This window comes from Thrips palmi, unplaced genomic scaffold (assembly GCF_012932325.1).
Source record: "Thrips palmi isolate BJ-2018 unplaced genomic scaffold, TpBJ-2018v1 HiC_scaffold_2, whole genome shotgun sequence".
NCBI lineage: Eukaryota > Metazoa > Arthropoda > Insecta > Thysanoptera > Thripidae > Thrips > Thrips palmi.
This window is the reverse complement of record NW_023144629.1, coordinates 12,473,838-12,498,210: the sequence shown is the minus strand read 5'-3', so window position 1 is coordinate 12,498,210 and position 24,373 is coordinate 12,473,838. Positions and strand designations below refer to the sequence as shown.

The 24,373-nt window shown below is 42.6% G+C and overlaps 1 protein-coding gene across 1 annotated transcript; it reads right to left on the bottom strand.

The window, feature by feature from the left end:
- Positions 1-658: 658 nt before the first annotated feature.
- On the bottom strand, positions 659-23,837 carry LOC117647309. Its single transcript, XM_034389016.1, has 9 exons — positions 23,807-23,837; positions 23,661-23,717; positions 13,267-13,530; positions 11,946-12,133; positions 8,171-8,284; positions 7,625-7,749; positions 6,862-7,056; positions 3,833-4,092; positions 659-1,026 (listed from the first exon to the last, which is right to left on the bottom strand). Exons 3-9 carry the CDS (start codon positions 13,505-13,507, stop codon positions 908-910), a joined length of 1,242 nt encoding a protein of 413 aa, XP_034244907.1. The 5' UTR covers positions 13,508-13,530; positions 23,661-23,717; positions 23,807-23,837; the 3' UTR covers positions 659-907.
- Positions 23,838-24,373: the final 536 nt, after the last annotated feature.

Genomic DNA, 24,373 nt, shown 5'->3' with positions numbered 1-24,373 from the left:
GAATTGCCTTGGGGACGATGTTCATGGGGACATCCACTCTACAAATCTTAAAGCGTGCATTGTATGCTCTTTCTGGACCATGCCTGCAAGCAAGCACGCTCTAGCTAGAGCATGCTTGCCACTCTAAAAACTGAAGAGAGTGCATGGCATGCTTCTCCAAGGAGTCAACCACAAAGCACGCCCTTCCCAAGAGCATGCTTTCAAGCACACTCTTTCCAGGAGCATGCTTGGCAAGCACGCTCTTCCTAGGAGCATGCTTGCAAGCACTCTCTAAGATGAAAGCGTGCCTCTTCGTTAGTCCATATCCCAGAGAGTGCTTGCAAGCATGCTCCTGGGAAGAGTGTGCTTGGAAGCATGCTCTTGGGAAGAGCGTGCTTTGTGGTTGACTCCTAGGAGAAGCATGCCATGCACTCTCTTCAGTTTCTAGAGCAAGCGTGCACTAAAAGCGCATACATGCTATGAACACGCTTCCTGATACAGACAACTTTTGCACTATGAGTTTTGGTTAGGGTGTACATGCCACGTATGCACTTCTTAGTGCATGCTTGGCAGGCATGCGCTAGGTAGAGCGAGCTTGCAGGCATGCTCCAGTTAGAGCATACAATGTACGCTCTTCGATTTGTAGAGTAAAACAGAACCACGAGTAAATGCGTCGAGTTTTCACAGAAACGCCAAATCAATTTCAGACCTTTATTACAGAGATCCTCATGAACAACAAAAAGGATATTTAAAAAAAAAAAGAATATTAATACAAACGCAATGGCCGTCATAAAAAGAAGGCATACGAGCCAACAGTGAAAAGAAAATAGAAATCAAGGCGCACGATCTCATGAATATTTCACACTTAGGGAAACAAACTTAGAGACAGCTAAACGGTCAACTAGAAAACTATCAGGCCACACATCGCCTAATGAAAGTTAAAATTCAGTTCCACGGTAGGGCGCTTCGTTTTGAAGTCCTTTACCAACTTCTTGCAACGAAGTTCTTCATTCTTCAGTTCGTGCCATCGCGCCTCGACTAGGAAGCCTGCAACAAAAAATGAAAGCACTCAACTTCGCGTCGTACGAGGGCTGATAGTCCGCTGAGCGATTCACACGTTGCGGGGTAGTTTTGACGTCTCTGATTTGCCGAAAGTGAGAAATATCCAAATCAGGTTTCGTGACAACTCCAGTCCTGAATTTGCTGTCAGAAATTTTCGAGAAAAATTGAAAAATTGCGGAGTGTTACTGAAACTTCTGCATGGAGCTCACCACAACAACAAGCTTTGTCCCAAAAGTCTCGGCATTTTGAACAAAAATGCATGCTTCACTATCAGGAAATGACGACAAAAAGGTTTGTAACCAGTTAAAAAATAAGGGAAAGGTAACCCCTTCCGTTTTTAGCTCAGATTTCATAATATTAGGGGAAACGTACAGGATTTAGGGCAAATGAGCTCCAAGGAGATTGTCCCTTCTTTTGCCATTTCAGACTTAAGAATGCCTCGGCGAAGCCCTCTTTAACACAACTGAGAAATGACGTGCATTTTAACTCCCATCAGGACCCACTCCGAAGAACATTTTTTTAAGCCCTGAGAGAAACTCCCCGAAAAAAGGTGGAAACTGAACGGAGTCTCCATGAACGTGATTATAGGGTTTTTCTCCATAACATTTCGGAGCTAATTTCTATCAGTGTATATAGATGCATACTTGGGTAAGTTAGGTATGCATGTGTTATGTGTATTAGCTAAGTACGCATCTGTAGATGTGTAATGAGCTTTGTATGTATGTGTAGATGTGAACTTATCCAAGTATGCATCTGTACACTGTCATTTAAACTGCGATAACCACGTTCTATTTTTAAAATAAAAATCTTATCACATTTGTGGAAACAGCCTAGTGCGCGCGTGAAGCTATGCGCGCCGCTCGGGCCGGCAAGGAGCGGCCGGGCGGCTGGGCCGCGCGGCCGAACCAAATTAAACAGAACTTTGTCAAAACTGCATCGAACTGAGTAAACGAGGTCATTTTTAGATTCTACGCAAAATTTCCTATCCGTGAGTGACAATGGAATGGACTTTTGGATATGTGAAACAGTTCTAAAATCAATTTGAAAACCAAATTTACGGCACCAGACAGCCGACTTGAAGTTTCCCTTTCACTAAAAAAGCTATTTCCGTTCGTTTTAGGTCCATACATACAGCGAGCCGATTGTTGGCCACTATTTTCCGGGTTGCGTGGTACACTTGGAACGCCGATACGACTTCTGTAGCAGAAATGCCAATCCAAAAACTAATTTCCATTTTTGGTCCAAAATTGTATTTTGCAACTTTGGAGGTTAAAAGCACAGTTTGAAATAGGTTTCTTAGCATTGTCAACCTCACTAAGCAACCCAGAATTCAATTCTCTATCGCCCTGCTGTGTTAGATTTGCAAAAGGAGGTCAAACTTCTAATTGAAACGAAAAGGCCCGAAGCGCTGCAAAACCGCCAAAACAGTTCAAGTATTTTGAGGAGCTTAATGTGTAAAAACTAGTTCTCAGATTGTAAATCCAACCACACCGCCTTGTAGGCCAGTCAATTCTACAGCTCCATTGTAAGTTTCATCGCAATCGGAGACCAAGAGTAAAGACAGCAATAATAATTGTAAATCCCATCAGTTTGGTTGATTGGTCGAGCGGGCGCAAGTATGAGAAATCGCTGCGGCAGATTTTTGCAGCTTACTTTAAAATATATTCTGCCGCCTTCACTTTTGGTCTCCGATTGCGATGAAACTTACAATGGAGCTGTAGGATTGGCTGGCCTACAAGGTGGTGTGGTTGGATTTACAATCTGAGAAATAGTTTTCACACATTAAGCTCCACAAAATACTTGAACTGTTTTGGCGGTTTTGCAGCGCTTCGGGCCTTTTCGTTTCAATTAGAAGTTTGACCTCCTTTAGCAAGTCCAACACAGCAGGGCGATAGAGAATTGAATTCTGGGTTGCTTAGTGAGGTTGACAATGCTGAGAAACCTACTATAAACTGTGCTTTTAACCTCCAAAGTTGCAAAATACAATTTTGGACCAAAAATGGAAATTAGTGTTTGGATCGGCATTTCTGCTACAGAAGTCGTATTGGCGTTCCAAGTGTACCACGCAACCCGGAAAATAGTGGCCAACAATCGGCTCGCTGTATGTATGGACCTAAAACGAACGGAAATAGCTTTTTTAGTGAAAGGGAAACTTCAAGTCGGCTGTCTGGTGCCGTAAATTTGGTTTTCAAATTGATTTTAGAACTGTTTCACATATCCAAAAGTCCATTCCATTGTCACTCACGGATAGGAAATTTTGCGTAGAATCTAAAAATGACCTCGTTTACTCAGTTCGATGCAGTTTTGACAAAGTTCTGTTTAATTTGGTTCGGCCGCGCGGCCCAGCCGCTCCTTGCCGGCCCGAGCGGCGCGCATAGCTTCACGCGCGCACTAGGCTGTTTCCACCCCCTGGATTTTCTTTGGCCATAATGGCTACTGTAAATCTGCAATAAAAATTTCGTGGCAAAATTTTGCAATAACGTGTTACTTTCATGAGATAATGACAACAAACGTTACCGCAAAAAAATGTGATAAAGAGTACTACAAAAGTTGCGCACTTTTATTGCAAAAATGAGGAGTAGATATTGCAAAAAGAAACATGCAAAAATTTAATCATTGCACTCCAGGGGGCGATAATTCGTGGGAATCGCAAACTCGGCTCCATCGCAGAAAAATTGTAGTAAACGTATTGCAAAATGGATGACAGTGTATACGCATACTGAGAACACACTACGGTTTGTAGAGTTCTAACGAATAGTTTATCACATCAGTTGCCTAAAAGTCAACTTACACTCTTCGTCGTTGTCCCTGTTGACCCACAGCTCCAGGAAGGTGAGCTTGGCGACGCGCTCGCAGGCGTCGAACACGCGCTTGATTGCCTCCTCGGCGCGCTGCCGCTCCGGGTACAGGTGCAGGACGAGCTCGGCGAGGGCCGGCATGCTGGGCAGGTGCGGGGCGAGGGCCGCGGGGCCCTCCAGGAACGAGAGGCGCTTGCAGCCCGCCACACTGGCCATCAGCGCCGGCGTCACGGCGGCGCGGTAGTCCGGGATCCTGAGGGCGAGCCAACGGAGTCAGGCTAACTGCTTACTGCTTCAGGAACCTGCACTCTAAATGTTAATGTACAATATCGTACGTGGTGATGCATGATTTTAAACCCGTGTACCGTCGTGCATAATTAAGGGGGCACACCAGTGAAAATGCAGAGGTTTCGAAAAACGATCATTCTGAGAAAAGTAACCGTTGTATTCGATTGATATTTTATTCTTGGCTCAAAATTATGTCAAAGAAAAGGAAAATCAGTACGGGAGAGCGAGGTGGCGATGGCAAGATGAAGCGCTAGTGCACTTCGTTTTTCTGTGACCTTGCCTCACTCCTGCCACGATTCCGCCTCTCTGGATTGAGTTTCGCGCACGGGATTTGAAAATTTCTCAACAGGACACATGTGGCTATGGTCTGAACCACGGGCATGCAAAAAGAATGATTTCGAATTTGTTTTTCAGAAGGCAAAAATAGAAACAAATTTTTTAACCAATTTTTTCACACTTTCATGGCTGCAGCTCACGTCCTATTTATGGGATGGCCATTTCCGAGGTTCAGACCATAAACGCAAGTGTAACGAACATTTTGCCGCAAACCGCATTAAATTATCTTAATTTTTGCGCCCGTGAGAGTGGCACAAAGGTTCAAAAAAGGTGTTTTGAGAAAAAGCCCTATAATTGAAAACATAGATTTGACGTGTTTTTTTCGGATTATAAATGCGTCTTTTGACGTATTTTAGTTCAGTTTGCGCCAAAATGTTCCTCTTTTCAACTGCGTTTGGGTGCTTCAAGGGTTTTGTAATTGAAGGTCAATTGAAAAACCTGAACGTTGACAATTGGTCAAAAATATGCAAAAATAATTACCTTTTTAGCAACTTCAAAAATGTGCACAAGCCAAAGTGATCGGAATTTCGGGGTGGGGTTTGCGGCATTCGACTCGGGATGAATAGCAGAAAATTAAGATAAAATAAAAGAGAAGGCAAAAATTTGACGATTTTCACTGGTGTGCCCCCTTAAGCGTGAATGTGAACAAATGTATGCATCTTTACGCACGATATTACGCAAATTCAACGTATGCACAAAATCGAGCAAAGTTGCACGTACAAATTTCTACCTTAACATTTAGTGTGTGGTAGTTCGCGCGCCACACTCCGAATATGTGACGAAGAAATTTCCTATAATACGAAGGAAACGTCGCAAGCATTATATGAAGGGAGTTTTTGTTCGTACCTTTCAACACACTTATTCTTGTGGACTTTTTGGACTTTTCCACACATTATTCAGCACTTTTCATGCACATACTCTTAAGATGGGAAATACCCATTGAAGCCCCTTTTTTTAAAGTGCCTCGTTTTCATTGAAAACTCTTTCCTACCTTAAGGAGTTTAATTTTGTCTTGTAATGTGTTCCTTATAGATTCCAAATTCAGCCAGACATTTAACCCAAGTACCCTATGAGTGTAGAAAACTTCGGCCAAAAAACAACGCTGCCAACCTGCGGTGCGCACGTTTTCTCGAAAAGTACACTGTTAAAAAAAATTACTGAAAATTCATAATTTTTTGTAAGAAGTCGATTTACTTACATTCAGTCTGAATTTTCATACCAAAACTTTCATACTTCGCGGTCTGAAAGTTTCAGACGACGTTAGTCTGAATTTTCAAATCAACATGTTGTATGAAAAATGATACCAGTCGGTCTATTTTATCAGACTAAGTTGTACGAAGACATTGAACAGTCGCACTAAACAATGCCACTCTGTAGAGTAGAGCACAAATCGGCGAACTTTTGCCATCGGTTTATCGCAGACGCTCAGCGGATCGTCTCGGCTCAAAAATTAAGTACACGGCAGCAGGCTCCTTCTTGCAAAGGGAGTGAAGAGGCTAGAGGTGACTGCTGAATTGCGAGGGAGAGCGGCCTTAGCCCAACCACGCGCCGACCCGTGGCCATGCGCGAGAGTGAAATTGTATTCTTTGTTATTTAGCTTATACTGCACTTATTAACCTGAATCTTGCTTTGGTGCGCTCATGCCCTTTCAGACAATCACTTGGAATAAGTTTGTAACAAAATATTCGCAATTTCGCCTTCAAGTGGCAATTTTAGCTCCAAAAGATCATCCATGCGACACTAGTGCCACCTAGCGGATAGAGCAACAAGTGTCCATTTCGGAGCTCTGAAACATTCTCTATGCTTTTACGACACTAAACGTAAATATTATTTGAAATACAACAGTAGTGTTGATAAAAGTTCTGAGAAAATCGAAAAATGTACAAAGGGGACGGGGTTTTTTCACTCGTTTTCCGATTTCACTAGTATGAATTTAGTTTTCGGACGACAATGTACAAAACTTGATAGCCATCGCTCTAAATATTCTGACTTGCTAGTCTAAATTCAAATTTCAGACAACAGGTCAAACTTTTCAGACAGTTGGTCTTAATATTCGTACCATTTTATGAATTTACGATTCAGACCACCAAGTAAGACGAAATCAGTCTGAATTTTCATATTTTTTTTAACAGTGTAATTGATCTCCAGGTCCAGGTATTCTGTACAGGATACTTGACACATATATCTAGTTCACACCGTCGCCCTTTTTGGAAAGTGAGTTCCAGTTTTTTTGTAAATAAGGCTGAAAAGTGAAAATAGAGAGTCAATACGTCATTTTTTTCACTCTTCTGCCGTGTTTCGGCGACGCTGTCATGTCAGAGCAAAATTTGACGAGACTACATGTCTCACCATGCTGTGACGCGAAGTCTTCCCGTTCAACTAGCAGTGTCAGACTTACCTGGGGTGCCTCAGAATGGAGTCCTGCGGCCGGCCGTAGTCCCTGTTGAGGTCCAGCCCGGCCAGTGTGGCAGCAGCGCCGTCAATGAGGTCGCACACGAGGCGCTCCCCGCAGATGCCGCCGTCGCCGCGGTTCATGAACAGCTTGCGGAGCCGGGGCAGCTTGCCTCTCAGCTCGCCAGCGTACGGGTAGTCCCTGCCGGACAAAGCCGAGTTCAATGTGCACACTGACATTCTCGAGGGGCCCACCACTCAGCTCAGGGTTGTGCCTGATCACGTAGAGAGAATAATAAAAAAAACTGAATTATATTGGCCAGCTCAGAGCATTTTGGCCCATTTTCACAAGAAAACCCCCAAAATCTGGTAAAAACAGCGAAAATAGCCACTTTTGACGTGAGATTACCAACGATTACTGGACGAAGTCTACACACACACACACACACACACGAGTACCAGAGTGGTGGACTTCTCGGATATTCCAAACGCTACGAGTTCTGCTGCTTACAAAGTTATTAAACCAGACATAAACTGTACTAATGTCTTTTTTACTATGCACAATTTCGATCGTTTCTTTATAAAATTTTGAACAGATTAAATATAAATTATAAACTATAATTAAAAGTTAATGGTAGGGTAATGAACGAAATACCCAATAATGAACAAATCGTACGAAGTGAAAAAGTGAAAAGTACGAATTCCGTTTTCACCAAAAACTTTTTGGCTAGAGATGAACGGTCCATACGAGGCTGAAAATGTGCACTCACCAGGAGGCGTCCAGTGACAGGCACTCCAGGGTGGGCATCTGGGCCAGCACGTCCAGCACGGTGCGGCCCTGACTGTCACGCAGGGGGCCTCGCTTGGAGGCGGGCACGTCGTCAGAGATATCCTCCTGAAATAAAAAGACAACACAAAAGAATAAGAAATTGGAATCGAGCACGCCTGCGGAGAGTCGATGCCTTGTTTAGGTGCAAGAGTACAGATTCTGGTGGGGAAACTTCACAAATACGTGGTCATAATGGTCTGACAGTTAGGTTTGCAGTGTAGGTGACATCACGTTGAAACGAACGTGACAATATGTCACATTCGTTCGAGCATTGTGTCACATTCGTTTGAATGTGAACAAGCTGATTTTTGGCCGATTCACATCCAAATGAACGTGACACTTTGTCGGAGTGTACTTGCGAGTACACGCTGAACAGAGTGTGCTGAGCACACTGTTGAGTTTGCAACCCACTCAAACGCATGGTCAAGTCATTCAAACACACGTGACACAAATTTCGAAATTTCTTGTGACATTCTGGTGCACCTACCTGTCTGCTGAGCTGCACCGTGGCCCCAACTAAGTGGTTGCGGCTGCGCCACATCATGTCCAGCAGGGCCGAGCGGCCACGCAGCGTCATGTGCCAGGAGGTCATCTCGTGGACCTGCAAGCACAACCCCAAAGGCCTGTCACATCTCACCCAACGTAAACTGTTACCGAAGTCTGCTCAAGACTCACATATAAAAGGAAGAAACCTTCACAGTCCAAAAGAAATAAGAAGACGAATTTGAGAGAGAACTGACTAGTTCCAGGGTTATTTAAAAAAGACACTCTCAGCACGCACGCTTAAAACCTTACGAAATATTTTGAGCATACATTGGCCAAACTCATTTACTTTGATCTACGAAGAAATAGTTCGTGAATCACGAGGTATTTTCTTACCTTACACAGGGGGTGGCAACGCCCTGCATCTTTCTTGACGCCATGTTCGGCCGCCCCTTGCACATTAGTTTACTTCGACGAGATCCAAAGAACTAAGTACATTAGAGCCAAGCTGTTTTTTCATTACGATAACATATGAACTGAGGAAGTGTTTAGGCCAGGTTTCAACTCAAAAACTCAAAAACTTTCCAAGATTAACGTTTTGTTAATATAAGTAGACACTTTTCTTGTAGCGATTTTAACAAAACCCTATTTTTCTCTTGTTTTCGCGATGCGGTTTCAAGGAGTGAATTGATCGTAAGTGTGCTCTCGTTTAATTATTACTTCAATATGACCTTTTAACTTGATGCCGCACTCAAGTTTCATTCGATTCCTTTGCTGGGTTCAGAGAGTATCTCCTTGAAAAGAACCATGATTTAAGGGGGGGTCGAACATGGCGTCAGCATACGTGTACAGCGTTGCCACCCCCTGCCTTACATTTGCTCAAAATAATTTGTTATGACAAGCTACTTTTGTTTGTGAGGCCTTAAATGATCCAGGAAGCGGAAGAAGGGAATAACTTGACTTATCCCAAAATTGAGTTTTTATTATATTATTGTGCCTTAGAAGGGTTTACATCATTACACCAAATTATTTGACTTAATTGCAAGCAGTTTAGGAGAAAATCCATACGGAAAAAGGGTTAACTCACCTTAACCCCTTTTACGGTCTAAATTTCATTGGAAAATGGAGATAACTCAACCGAAGTCGACATGAGTCCGTTTACAAATTGGCAAAAGGATATAACTCAACTTGTATTTTTATAAATCTAGTGTAAACAGAATCTTCAATTTGGAAAAAAGAGCTGAGTCCAAAAAATACACCAGAGTAACATACACTTTATGCATACTATTGTTCCACTTGACTTGTCTCCAAATTCCTCTTTGTTTAGGAAATATAAGGTGAGCTGACTCTGTTTTCCATTTCAAGGGAAAGTGATAAGTCGCAGAAATCCTCTACTAAGTGACCTTACACTTTTGATTTTTTCTTTCAAAATTTTACTAATGCTTTTTGAAATTATTAACATCTACAACATTCATTTGTTTTGTTTTAATTTTCTCTGCTAACAGTTTTTGGTTTCTCCTGGAAAATGGCCAAAATTGAGTTATCCCCTTCTTCCGCTTCCTGGATCAAGGATCAAATAGTTGGCAAGTTTTTCAGAGAGCGTTACTGCTACGGTTGAGTTGTCTTTATATTCCGATAAAATTGAGACTCTACAAGGGGCTTAGGTTGAGTTCTGACCTGTTTCCATGTGGATTTTCTCTTTAACTGCAAGTAATTGAGTTTAACAATTGGGCTAATGATGCAAACCTGAGGCAAAATAATACCACTCTGGAGTTTACAAGATATTCCTTTCTTCCTGGCTCAATTAAGAGCAAATGGGTAGTTCTTTCTCAAATCGCACGACCCCCGAAATCGATGTCTGGGATTCGGACCAAACTTGGTGGACTCTTGCTTGGGTCCCCAAAAACCAATTTTCTGACCCCAAAATTTTTTTTTTTGCTCTAAAAATTTTTTTTTTCCCCTAAAAGTGTTAAAAAATGGACCAAAAATCAAATTTTTCGTCCAATTGACCCTACATTGTGCAAAGTTGTTTTTTCAACGTTTTTTGATTTTATTTATCCTATTTTATTTCCCATCAGAAATGATTTTTAAACCACAAAAAACCATGAAAAACGAAAATTTTTTTAACTTTTTCTTGAATACCCAAAAAATGCATCCGAATTTTTTCATGAAAATTTGTTTTTAAATTCATCTTTTGGTCCTCTAACATGTGTCAAAAAATTGGGAGATTTAAATTTGAATTGCCTTCAAAAAAATTTTTTTTCCCATTTTTTTCAAAGAAAATTTTCACTGAAATGACTCAATTTATCAAGTTTTTAGAAAGACTATTCAAGTCTCATGGCCCCTGGGTCCTCCGGGGTGGGCGGGGATGTTGGAAATGTTTACTGAGTAATAGTAGTTTAAAGATGTTTTTTTTAATTATTTTAAATGGTTGACAGGCAATACCGGTAAGTTCCCCTAGACTCCAACGAAGTCCCGGCCCTTAGGCCCCGATCCGACCCCGACCCGGTCCCGACTTGGGCCCAGACCCAACCCCGCCCCGGGCCGACCCCCGGCAAAGACCCGCTCAGACTCGGCCAAGGGGCCGGGCCGGCCGACACCCGGCGCCCTTAGGAATCCAGCAAACCCTTTGGCTAAGCCCCGGCAGAGTCCGACCGACCGGCCAAGTCCGGCCACGGTGTAAGAGTGCACCACCCGAAGAGTGGTCTACCTACACTGTGCCCGGCGGAACCCGCCCCAGTCCGGACTTACGGTGTAGGGAGACCACTCTTTGGGTGGTGCACTCTTACACCGTGGCCGGATTTGGGCCCGGCCCCGGTCGGACTCTGCCGGGGCTTAGCCAAGGTTTTGCCGGATTCCTATGGGCGCCGGGTGTCGGCCGGGTCTTTGAGGGTCTCGGCCGGGTCTTTCCCGGGTCTGGGCCCGGTCTGGGCCGGGTCTGGGCCGGGTCGGGGCCAAGTCGGGACCGGGTCGGGGTCGGATCGGGGCCTATGGGCCGGAGTCTGGGGCAACTTACCGGTATTGCCTTCAACCATCTAAAAAAATTTAAAAAATAAAATCTTGAAGCTACTTCTACTCAGTAATACATTTCCAACATCCCTGCCCATCCAGGAGGACCCAGGAGCCATGAGACTTAAATAGTCTTGCTAAAAACTTGAAAAATTGAGTCATTTCAGTAAAAATTTTCTTTGAAAAAAGTGGAAAAAAATTATTTTGAAGGAAATTCAAATTTAACTCCCCCAAATTTTTTTGACACATGTTAGAGGCCCAAAAAGATAAATTTTAAAAACAAATTTTCATGAAAAATTCGGATGCATTTTTTGAGTATTCAAGAAAACTTAAAATTTTGTCTTTTTTCATGTTTTTAGTGGTGTTAAAAATCATTTCTGAGTGGGATAGGAAAAAATGGGATAAAATAAGATAAAAAGACGTTGAAAAAACAACTTTGCACAATGTAGGGTCAATTGGACGAAAATTCGTTTTTTGGTCCTTTTTTTAAACACTTTTGGGGGAAAAAATTTTTTTAGAGCAAAAAAAATTTTTGGGGGTCAGAAATTTGGGTTTTTGGTGACCCAAGCAATGAGTCCCCCAAGTTTGGTCCGAATCCGAGACATCGATTTCGGGGTCGTGCGATTTGAGAAAAAACTACCCAAATGTAGATTTTACCCCTTGAAGGTAAGATCCTATTTAGCAAAACAAAACTATGTGGAAGAAAGTGACAAGAGAGGGAGATTTCCACCAGAACCTCCCCTTCGGGAAATGGAGGAGGAGACACTAACCGTGAAGTACTGCGTCACGACAGTCCTGCTGCGGCGCAGCGCGTTCACCAGCCGCTTCATGCCCTTCTCCGGCATGTCCGCGCAGAAGTTGATGCAGTTCAGTGCGGGGGCGTGGAGCAGAATGCGCGCCGCGTCAGCCGTCGACACGCGGAGGCTGTCCTCCTTCAACTTCTCCCACGCCGCGGACACTGATGAGAACAGAAAAAAATAATTTTTTGATCCCAGTAACCTTAGTTTGAACATTTATACACTAATAATGGGAAATATACTCTGCAAACTTAAGTGTGTACATAGCACACTCTTATTTTCAGCATACTTGCTAGGTCAGGGGTTCCCACCCCCGGGGTCGCGACCCCATTTGGGGTCGCGGAAAATTTTTGTAGGGTCGCGGCATGCTATCTGGTCGCGTGGGGTCGCGAGTTGGCTTATTACAAATTTTGGCCCTCTATTTTAAATACACTCAAACCCTCTAAATTCGGTCAAAATTCAAAATGTGACAGTTCATTTTCGAAAAAAATCCCCCTCCCCCCGAAAAAAAGATGGGGTCGCTTAATTTTGTTCCTGGGGTCGCGAAAATTTTGGAAGGATTTTGGGGGGTCGGGGGCTAAAAAAGGGTTTGGGAACCGCCGCGCTAGGTACACGCTAAAATAGAGTGTACATTGCATGTACACTGCAAACCTAACTGTCTACTGAGTACACACTTACAAATGCGTGCTTGCAAGTACACACTTACAAACGCATGCTTGACGCATGGAGTTTTACGGCGTCAAGCATGCGTTTGTAAGTGTGTACTTCCAAGCATGCATTTGTAAGTGTGTACTTTGCCACGCATGCGTTTGTAAGTGTGTACTTGCAAGCACGCTTTTGTAAGTGTGTACTCAGTAGACAGTTAGGTTTGAAGTGTACACGCCAAATAAAGTGTACCTGGCAAGTACACTTAAACTGGCCCATGCTTTTAGATGGGACTAATCGAGTGTATTTTAGTGTGTACTTGCCAGGCACACTCTATTTTAGCGTGTGCCTAGCAAGTCTGCTGTAAGTAAGAGTGTACTTGTAAGTATGCTCTAATAAGAGTGTACTATGTACACACTTCAGTTTGCTGAGTGGCACTCAACAGAGCAAATTTGAGTACGTGGTAAGATGTGCTCCAAGCCACAATGAAAATCAACTAAACGGACGCAAAAACATCACGGTGAAAACTGTTCCTGGCTTTCCCAGGAACTCCCTGGAAATGACCTATGTCTTCACCACTGGCCTCCTGCGAAAACCAGGTTCCGTTTTTCCCGCGTACACTCGGTTGGCTGAGGAGAGCGTCCCTTACCGTCATCGTCTTCATCGCCGCTGGAGTCGGCGAGACGCATGCTGCCGAAGCGCAGCCCGGAAGCCTTGCGGGCCTTGGGGTCCGTGCCGTCCCAGGCAAGCTCGGCACTGGCCCAGGCCAGGGGATCCTTTGAGAGGTTGCGCCACTGCTTGCAGACCAGAGGCACCACGTCCAACAGCGTCAGCGGGCAGCGCAGCTTCCCGAAGATGCACACCACCAGTTCTGGAGGCAGCGTGTCCATGGCGTTGAGCCACCAGGAGCTCGCTGGAGAACAAAGATTTGAAATATTTAGCAGAATTCGGCCAACCCAACAGTGTCGTCCTCAGAACTAGGCTCTGTAGAACGCGTTCTCATTTGAGCGCACCTCTAGGGCACTGTCATTATAACAGTTTACGCCTCGGAGAGGGTACCCAGTTGAGAACACACCCAAGCACTCTTCAAAGCGAAGAGCGTACATTGTATGCTCTAACTGGACACTGTAAGAAAAAGTGTAGATAGTACAACAAAAGTACCACAGAAACTGTACAAAAAAAAGTACAACAGGGATTGTAGAAAGTACAACGAGAATTGTACAAACTACAGCGAGCCCTGGACTGCACAGCATTCCTCATGCCGGTTCCATTGTACTTTGTACAACAATTGTTGTACTTGATAAGTGCACTAAGTACCTGATAAAAAATTTGCCAGAAATTTGTTTACTTTTGTTGTGGTTATTTCCTGCAGTGGAGCATGCCTGGAAGCACGCTCTAGCTAGCGCATGCCTGCCAAGCATGCACTTACTAGTGCATACATGCCAGGTACACGCTTCCTGATGCAGGCAACTCCCAACACTCTTAAAACCTTACGAAGTATTTTGAGCATACGTATAACAAACTAAAATACTTTGTTAAACGAAGAAATAGTTCGTAAATTACGAAGTATTTTCTTTTTAAGCTTACGTATGCTCAAAATACTTTGTTATACAAACTACTTTTCTTTGTAAGGCCCAAAATAGTTTGTAAGGTTTTCTCAGTGTATCCCTTAGGCACTAGATGCATGCTTCAGTTGCCGTGTACTTGGCATGTATGCACAAGTAAGTGCATGCCTGGCAGGCATGCGCTAGGTAGAGCGTGCTTGCAGGCATGCTCCATTTGGGAGCATACAATGTACGCTCTTCGATTTGTAGAGCATGCCTTGCAATTAATGCAGCTGAAAAGAAGTCACCTGAGTACACTGTTGCGTTTCCTGACAACTTTCAGTGAAAAACGTAGATCTCCGTGAAAGCTTACACACTCTACAAAAAATGTCCTGCCAACGCCTTTAATTTATTACCAATGTTTGCTGTTATGCAATTCACGGCGTTTGCTGTGAACTAGTTCACGGCGTTCACTGTGATCTGGGTTTTACAGTGTTCACTGTGATCTGGCCACAGAAAACCCCGTGAATTGGAGCCTGTTTTGCAGTACTTCGGTGCTTAGCGGCGTCAAACTCACAGTGTTTACGGGGAACCAGATCACAGTGAACACCGCGAACAAGATCACAGTGAATCCCGTGAGCAGATCACAGTAAACGCTGTGAATTGACCTACAGTGAAAACTGGTAATAAATTAACGGCATTTACAGGACATTTTTGGTAGAGTGCACTGTAATTGCAAGTACGAGACAGTCTCAGTGCAAAGCACGATGTCTCACGCTTGCAAGTGTGAGACACGGTTTGTCCCACACTTGCTGCCGGTTCAATGACACGCTTACAGGAGTAAGACAAACCGTGTCACAGTTGCAAGGACTTGGGACAAACGTGGCTCACACTGGTAACGTGAGACACAGTGGTACGCACTAAATAAGTGAGATTGTCACAAAATTGGAATAGCCAGATAGGGTTTGGGGTTTTTCGATATCAGTGATTTCTTGGGCTTTAAGGGCACCTCGTAGTTTATGACCCACTAAACGTTTCAGAAACCAAAACTGGCGAGTAGATCCTATTTTTCGGCATACGTAATAATAGCTACCGAATTGAGCACTCTGGCCGTCGCCGATCAAAGAACAAGGGTCATTCTTTGTCAGATCACCACAAGCCCCAAATTTGAGGGTCTCAGATCGGCCTGGAAACCTCAAAAACTCATTAAGGGTGTTCCCCTGACCCACCCTGCAAAAGGATTTGACTGGGAAAAATTTTGCCTAATTTTAATCACATTTCTTGTTTTTAGTCTTTCGCTAAATTTGAATTTGTCGCAGAATTTCCCCAGAGTGAACCGTTACTCGTATTCACTCCCCGTAAAGTTTTTTTTGGGCGACTAGTGATACAGAAAAAGGAAAAAATTGCCGGCAGGTGGTCATAAAAATTTCCCAAAAAATTTTTAAGAAAAACTACTAAAAAATTTGTAAAAAATTGAGTTTGGCAAAATACATCGTATTAGTATGGTGATGATATTTGGTGAAAAAGTACCTCTTTACTAGTCGATCAACCCTGAAAAAGTCCCCTGTCTGGCCCGGGGCTCCCTTTCCCTGATCGGGGCCCGAAATAGATTTCTGATGGCTCGTAAAGCTCATAGAATGGTATCGTAACCAGCCATATCATTCAGAAAGCCATTTCCAGTGTGCAATACAAATCACTTTCACTTCAAAATGATGTTTTGGTATCAAGGCAACAGTATTTGGGGTGAGGCTTGCCAAAAAGTGCATTGAACGGTATTCAAATGTAACAAATAGCAGTGGTTTCAGCATGTTCTTGTAAATCATTTAACGCCTACACTAGTTTGGGTTCAAAAACTCAACTTTTATTCCTTAAAATTTTTTTTTGATGTTTTTTTTTGATTTTTGCTTCTTTCCCGAAAAGAAAACAAAATTAAAATTGATTAAAAAATTACATTACATACCATGAATTTGGCTAATCCAATATTATTTTCCCATTACCTTGTGGATTGTTGGCTGGCTCTTTGTGAGGGGTGTATTCCTTTCTTTTCTTCCTTCCTGTAGCAGAAGTTGAAACTGCACAAAAAAAAAAAAATTAAGTCTCAAAAAATTTAAATGGTATAGCAATTATTGTTGGAACAATTGTATCACCTTCACTAGCACCTCTATCCTGATTTTCTGCTGTCACTTCAGTTTGTTGAGTAATAACATTGGTTGCAGTGACTGGGCTTCTATGCAAGGCTGCAAAACATAAAACAGAAACAGAGTTTTTGTTATAAGGACTAAAAAATACATACACTTTGATTCATAGTTTAAAGAAAAATTTAAAGGATTGTTTCCTTAATTTTTCATTACCTTGCGATGATTTTAGCTGCCATTTGATTTTTGCAATGTCATTACTTGACAATAAGAACCCAGCACCCGCTGGCTCTGGCTGTACTGCTGTCAGGATTTCAGTAAGAGGCACTGAAATTTCTTCATTAGCATGAACAAAATTATTTCCTCTTGTAGCTTCTAAGAGGGACATCAAAATTTCCTCTGATTCATGGTCCACTAAAATAACTTCCCCTATTTTCCATTTCTCATTATAGAGAAAAGAAGCAAGTTGTCCAGGATTCAAGTCAGTTAGAGATGGTTGTTTCCGGATCAACATGGTGGGTGCAAACTGACCACTTTTAGCGTAAGAAAAGATTTTGGTTTCCACCTCTCCAGGTCCCAGGGGTAATACTGAATGCTGACTTCTCATTTTGAAGATCTTCAATGCTTCAATAAATCTTTTCTTTAATAGCTCTTCAGTGTGCTGAACTTCTTCAGATGAAACAAACTGTACATGAATGTTCTTGATTTCTTTCTTGGCCCATTCAAAAAACTCTCGTGGATTTCTAATTAGTGTTTGTCTGATGCTGGCCAAGTAGGCACTTCTTTTTAAAGCTCCAGCTTGACCATCACATGGTCCTTTGCCATGTGAGGTGCCAAAGAAATTCCATTCAGCATCCACTCCAAAGTCTTGTAAATGAAAGCTAATATTCAATACATTAAATCTATTTTTGTATTGTTGGGCTGCACCATCAGAAAAATATATAACTTTATGGAACGGTGAAATGTGCTCTTTCAAGAATTCGATATGCTTCTTTTGAAAAGCAAACACAGCACTTATGTCATGTTTCATGTGATCAGAAATTACTGCAGAGCTGATAGATTTCAGCTCCCCATTCTCTTTGTAATATGAGACAAAGGGATGAATAGTCACCTGATCATTTTGCCAATAATAATTCTGAATTGAGTCTTGAACAATGCACGTGTAATTTTCAGCAAAATCACACATAGTGAGAACTTCACCCTCCTTTAGATCTTCTTTCCGTTTCTTGAAATATTTTGACTGCTCTTTAGAAATAAAGTGATGAGGCAACAATTTCTCAAGCTGGTCAATAAACATATCCAGAAATTCTTCATAATCTTTTGTCTTTGTATCCAGACTACATCTGTCAGTATCAGTCCACTGATTAAATGTTACTGTATCAATAAAGTTGTCAGTCAAAATCCCTCTTAATTTTGACTTCAAGGCTTCTGTTCCTGGACATTTTGGACAGCAACTATTTATGTAGCAGTCTGGTGTGGGTGGGTCACAAATAACAGCATTTATATAATCATAGTATGTACTCAGTGAACTGTCAAATTGTTTGAAGTTAGCAGCCTCCAGGAGTAACTTAAAGTTTTGATGATGTTTGCAGACACAAACGCTGTGAGTTCCTGATGCACTTGCAAGCACACAGTGTTTGGGGCGAAGACTGGCAAATTTAGAAAATGACACCTTGATTGATGGATATTTTTCTTTGAAGGCACGGTGGAGTTCTTTCAAGTTACAGAGCACTAGCCTTTTTTGCATGTGTACTCGAGTGTTTCCCACCTTCACACTCACATAGTCCTTTTTCCCTGGCATTTGTCGGCTGCTAATATCATCTTCTTCATAAAAGTCTTGAATAAGTTTCACAGTTTCAGCTAAAAATAAAAAGGAACAATTATTTAATAATAATAAAAATGTTTAAAAAGATTTCTATTTCTAATACCAACCTGGAAGTGAATGTCCTTTTCTAGGTTGAGGATTGGGAAGGATTCCCTGCTCAGTCACCAGAGTAGAAGTTTTTCTGATCATGTACTCTGTGGCACCTAATGGTGAAAATTCTGACAGAGTATCTCTAATAGTCATTGAGCAAAGAGCAATTGATAGCACACCCAGTTTGTCCTTCAAATTATCACAGACACTAAACTTTCTTTTAAGTGCTTCTAGTACCTTTTCATACTTGAATTTGTATGAGTCAATGTTTGGCACAATGAAGCCTGCATTGTGAAATAAAGTCAAATACCTCTCATTTATTTCTTTAATCTTTGCAGCACATTGGGCTGATGACAACTGATTTTTCTCAATCTGAGGTATTCCAAGGGGTGCTAGAGACTTGTTGATTGTATCTCGTGCCTTGATTTGTGGATTTGGCACATAAGAAGGATCGGACTTGGTTGAACCTAAGTCTGAGAGGGTCTTGGAGAGGTCCACATCCTCATCAGCAGAAGCGGCTTGTGAATGGGTTTGAGGCAAGCAGCCACCACCGCCACCTTCAGGAACTTGACCAACTATAATATTGTTAACATCTTCAGGAGAATAATGGGTACGATCAGCCAAACTTTGTTCACTCTCCTTAGAAGTTGATGGAATTTCTGGCCCCATGATGACATTCCTCACACTCCCAGCTTCTTCTATCATTTTGCTGACATAATCAACATCCTGTGAAGATGATGGTGTACTTTCTGTTGATGTCTGTTCTTTGACTTATCTTCTTCAATGACAACATTTTCTAACAATTTCCTCACATCAGTAGAGCACCTTTTGCAAAGCATTAGACCAGGAATCAATGGACGACCAAAATCAGGGCAGTATTCACTTTTATAATGCATCTGAAGGGTAATAATCTTCACTCCATTGGGAAAGCCCGATGGACCAGGTCCAGTACTCTTAGGGTTGTGAAAACCTAACGGGTTACAGCACTTAGGGTGGCGTGCAGTGAAAAAGTCCAAATATTTTTTCTTGTGATTGGTGCAAACGAAGGTGAGCACCTCACATGCACTCCGAATCTTTAGGAGCTGCCAGTCATCCTTCCCTAAATCTTTCTGTGACAGGCGATCATCAGAGCAGACAAGCTCATCCCCAAATCCAACCGAACAAGGCATTCTGTAAAGGAAAATAAAAACGTAAATAACCAAATCATAAATAAATTTAAAGCTGTAATGAAATTAAAATACCACACATCTCACCTTAATTGGAGGAGGGGACTTCAAATCATTGTCTGTGTGAAAACAGACCTCAGTGAGGTTATAACCTCCAAATCGCTAAACAAAAAATGTAAACAAATAAGTTTGGTTGTTTCTATAAAAAATTGAACACATAAGTTCAAAATGAGCCTCACCAGGTTTTTTTAGACAGATTCAGAAGAAACTCTTTGCATAAATGATAAAAATGAAACAGTTCCTGGGCGATTGAAATGCAGCACCAAAGAAATGTAAACAACACAAACTTGCACTGCACCAGGCTACTTGTGGCTGTGGCGTTTGGTGGCATTCCCCCTCACAGCCTTGTCACAAAAGCCGGAGTCAATCGTCAGAAACGGGTTTTCTGATTGGCTGGCGGCTGTCGTCTGCTAAAAATGTTTGTTTACCAAGGAAGGGTACGTTGTTGTGAAAAGAGAAAGAAAAGGAATAGACATAAATGCTTTCCAATATTGAGGTTTAAAGATTCTCAGTGTCATGGACACTCAACCATGTTCACTTGACCGTGCTGAAATAGATAGGTTAACTAAGGGGTTAATATGATTGGTCTATTCCAAGCCATTCTGTAGGTTATTGGTGGCTTCTGTTGATTTCAAAGTTCCTGATAACCCCAGTAAGCCTGTCAAGTGCCAAATCTTTTTTGCTGTGCTCTTTTTGTGTGTTTTTTTTTGTGATATGCGCTTATTGGCAAGCCTCACCCCAAATACTGTTGCCTTGATACCAAAACATCATTTTGAAGTGAAAGTGATTTGTATTGCACACTGGAAATGGCTTTCTGAATGATATGGCTGGTTACGATACCATTCTATGAGCTTTACGAGCCATCAGAAATCTATTTCAGGCCCCGATCAGGGTAAGGAGCTCCGGGCCAGACATGGGACTTTTTCAGGGTTGATCGACTAGTAAAGAGGTACTTTTTCACCAAATATCATCACCATACTAATACGATGTATTTTGCCAAACTCAATTTTTTACTAATTTTTAGTAGTTTTTCTTAACAATTTTTGGGAATTTTTCATGACCACCTGCCGGCAATTTTTTTCCTTTTTCTGTATCACTAGTCGACCACAAAAAACTTTACGGGGAGTGAATACGAGTAACGGTTCACTCTGGGGAAATTCTGCGACAAATTCAGAATTTAGCGAAAGACTAAAAACAAGAAATGTGATTAAAATTAGGCAAAATTTTTCCCAGTCAAATCCTTTTGCAGGGTGGGTCAGGGGAACACCCTTAATGAGTTTTTGAGGTTTCCAGGCCGATCTGAGACCCTCAAATTTGGGGCTTGTGGTGATCTGACAAAGAATGACCCACAAGACAGCAAGAGCAAAAAACGGAACTGGCGACGGCAACATAACCCCGCACACATATTGGCTGAGCGAGCCTGTTCCTCCAGTGGGGTTGGAAAGTTTATGCTGTCTGTCTGTTCGCACTACTACTCCTGAACGGCTCGGCCGATTCGGCTGCGATTTGGCAGGGTCCTTAGGTGTATGCTTGGCTCACCAATAGCTCCATCTCAATGCATGTGGTCGTTTTAGCCAAAAAAACCTTCAAAACAGCAAAACAATAACTCTGTACTGACAAATGTTGTCATGATAAGTATCACACCGTTTCGTAAGTTTTAGAGGGTGCTGAAACTGAAAATGGAATCCGTTTCAACCTCCGACCCAGGTTCGAGTCCTTAACAAAAATTTCTGAGACAGCTTGTCGGAGGCAAGCAGTAAGCGCCGCAGGCGCAGGTAGGTGTTAACGCCAGGGGTGGATTGTCGTGACTGCACACTTAATGTGCATGTAGAATTTTGTACGTGCCACTCGCCACTCGCACGATTTTGAGCAAGCGGGGAATTTGCATAATTGGCTGAGCGATAGCGAAGCCCGCTACTCCAGTGGAGTTAAAAAGCTTTTACTGTCTGCGTGTGTGCGTATGTGTCTGTGCGCACTACTCCTTCTGAACAGCTCGGCCGATCTGCCTGAGATTTTGCAGGGTCATTTGTTCTTGACTCGCCACACACCAAAATTCAGCTTTCTATCTATCTCAATCCATTCGGACATATTAGCCAGAAAACACGTAAAGCGGCAGAAAAAAGTCAACTTTTTAAGCACTATCGACATTTTGTCAAGTTTCATGTCGTTTTCTATGTTTTTGAGGCGCTGATGGCGAAAATAGAACCCATTTGGACGCCCGACCCAAAGTAAAATCCCATTTTAATGACCAAATGCCAATTTTTGAGGGGATCACGCCCATTTCTGGTGTCTAGCAAAGCAGCCTGCCGAAGGCAGGCTATCGCCGCAGGCCAAGGTAGGTACCGTAGAACGGGGTAATATGAGACATGAAGGAAAATCGAGACAAAGCGCACTTTTTTAGGTTTGTGACGTGTTGCTCTCTAGCGGTTGTTCAGAAGACCACCGTGAATTTTTTTTCGTGATCTAGGAGGCCGTGGCAGCTCACAAGAAACGCACACAGGCTATCAGAGACTCACCAGGATTATTTAGAACCAAAAGAAAAACCTCTTAATTCTAACAAGCTTTTTAAAGTTAGTAAAAACCTCCCCACAAACCTCGCACTGATAGAAAAAAGTACAGAAATTACACGGAACATGTCTGGTCAATTTTTTACCTGGACCGTCCGTACCGTGCCAACCACGGAGGTTCTGTACATGTTTTCAGTACCCGTTTACATGAAATCCTTATGGGGACCACAGAGAACCAGTACAGAAGGTCCGTACCCGTCTGTACCCCACTTTTCCGTACATTTTCCGTGCCAAACCACATATTTTTTGGCAGTGCGGTTAGAACTTGGGTTCTCGTCCGAACGAGGTTTTAATCAGTAGGCAATTATGTCAACATAATCAGGACAAAATTTGGTTCTGTTATGTTTACTCCCGGGCTGCCTGTTCCCGATGGAATAAAATTTTGTTACCTTGCAGGGAAAATAGAGACACCTCTTTTCGCTTGAAACATGAGACCAAACATACTACACTGTTAATTATTTCAAGTATTAATGATTTTAACACTAATTTTTTTTTACTATCTGACCGGCATCTATGCTCTTCGTTTAGTATTTTCATGTGACAGGCACAACTCATGACTTCTTATACATTTTTCAGCTCTCTTTAGTGGCGCCTATTTTTCTCCCCACCAGATTTGATATCGTCTGCATATAGTTTCCAATCATCTTTAAACTGAATGTAAAGAACTTAAATAGCTCCAAACCCGCCTAACTGCACTGTGGCAAAAAGCTACGGAAAATTCCGTTAACAGCTTGTGGTAATTCTCCGTAGCCCCCTTGTCAGTATTCTCCGTAGGCTCTTACAGTATTTTCCGTAGGACCGCACAGTATTTCCCGAAGGACCTTACAGTGATCTCCGTAGGACTATACAGTCTTCCAGGCCCTGCGGAGAAGACTGTGCGGTCCTACGGAGAATACTGTACGGCCCTCCGGAAAATACTGTAAGAGCCTACGGAGAATATTAATAAGAGGGCTACGGAGAATCCTGGCAAAAAAATAACAGAATTTTCCGTACCTTTTTGCCACAGTGTAATTTAATTCTACATACTTCTTTAACATTTCTTTCTTTTGTCTCATATTACCCCACATTGCAGGGAAATATGAGACCGCATTCCAAGGGTTATTAAAAGGTCCCTACTGCACCTAAAAATCTGAAATTTGGTAGCAGTGTAGCCAAATGGTCAATTAACAAGGGATGAACACCTCAGTACCTCAAATTGAAATTGAAAGGGGGAAATTCACAAAGAATCTCGAAATTTGTCTCATATTACCCCGTTCTACGGTATATACGCCAGGCGTGGATTGTCGAAACTGGCGCAGCATAGCGGAACCTGTTACGTCAAGACACGGTCTGGCGTACACCAACCTTGTATGGTGCGTCAAAATGCATAAATATGTGAGAATTCCTGCACAATTTTACGCAAAACGTCACGCAAGTTTAAAATCGTGAATCACGACGTCAAAATTTTACATAAACATTTAGTGTGTGGCGCAGCATCGCGAAGCCTGTCACGACACGACACGGTCTGGCGTACACCTACCTTGTATGAGTTGAAAGGATTAAGAGTTTTCAGCAGTATATCACCGCCTAAAGCACTATTGTCTTTCAAATACTACTTGACAAACGAAACGGAAGTACTAGTCAACGGTTCTTCCTTAAAGCAGTCTCGCTCCCTACTTCCGGTTTTGATCGTCCTCTTGTCTTTCAAGCGGCAACGGCCAGAATGATCCTTTACTAAAGGCGTCGGGAACAGTTTTCAAAACTAGTGCGACATGAGCAGTTAAACATACATCACGTGGTGTACATTGCTTGCAAGCACATACCACAAAGTACTATGATGACATGAGATAAATTAAATCCGAAAGTCTACATCGCCAGGAAATTTCGGCAAATATCGTACAGGGTATTCGGTTGGCAGAAGTACACTGGGCATGTAAAGAGGACTTAACCGAACACAACACGTGACGGAACGTAACGAGTAACGTAAAAAGGCCATACCGGGGAAAGCTTCTCATAACATAACCTAGTCTTTGCGCATCCAGACTGAAAGAGCCTACTCACATGCAGTTATAAGAACTCGGAGTCGCTCTTTCTGCAATCACTCAATTCAATCCGGTTTCACAAATAGGCTGGAACCCGAAGTTTGGCGGCGCGAAGGTTACGGTATCGCACGAGGAGCCTACACTCATCCCACGAGGTCTGTGTCGCCGACGGCCACAGAATGCAATCCAGCACAAAATCGGTTGCTCGGGAAAATAGTAGCACGGCGAGGGTCGACACCGGAAGTCACGAGAGATAGAGTACTCCAAAGAAGCTCTGGCCCGGAAGAAGAAGAACAAAAACGGAAGTAAGAAATTGCAGTTTCTATGAGAAATATACGCTGCGCATGA

Bases quoted from the DNA above. Each gene is read 5' to 3' on its own strand.
- LOC117647309 (XM_034389016.1), bottom strand. From the start codon at position 13,507: ATGGACACGCTGCCTCCAGAACTGGTGGTGTGCATCTTCGGGAAGCTG. The intron at 4,093-6,861 runs GTAAGTCTGACA...GCTCGCCCTCAG, and splicing joins TCCATTCTGAGGCACCCCAG to GATCCCGGACTACCGCGCCG. The intron at 1,027-3,832 runs GTAAGTTGACTT...TTTTTGTTGCAG, and splicing joins CAGGGACAACGACGAAGAGT to GCTTCCTAGTCGAGGCGCGA.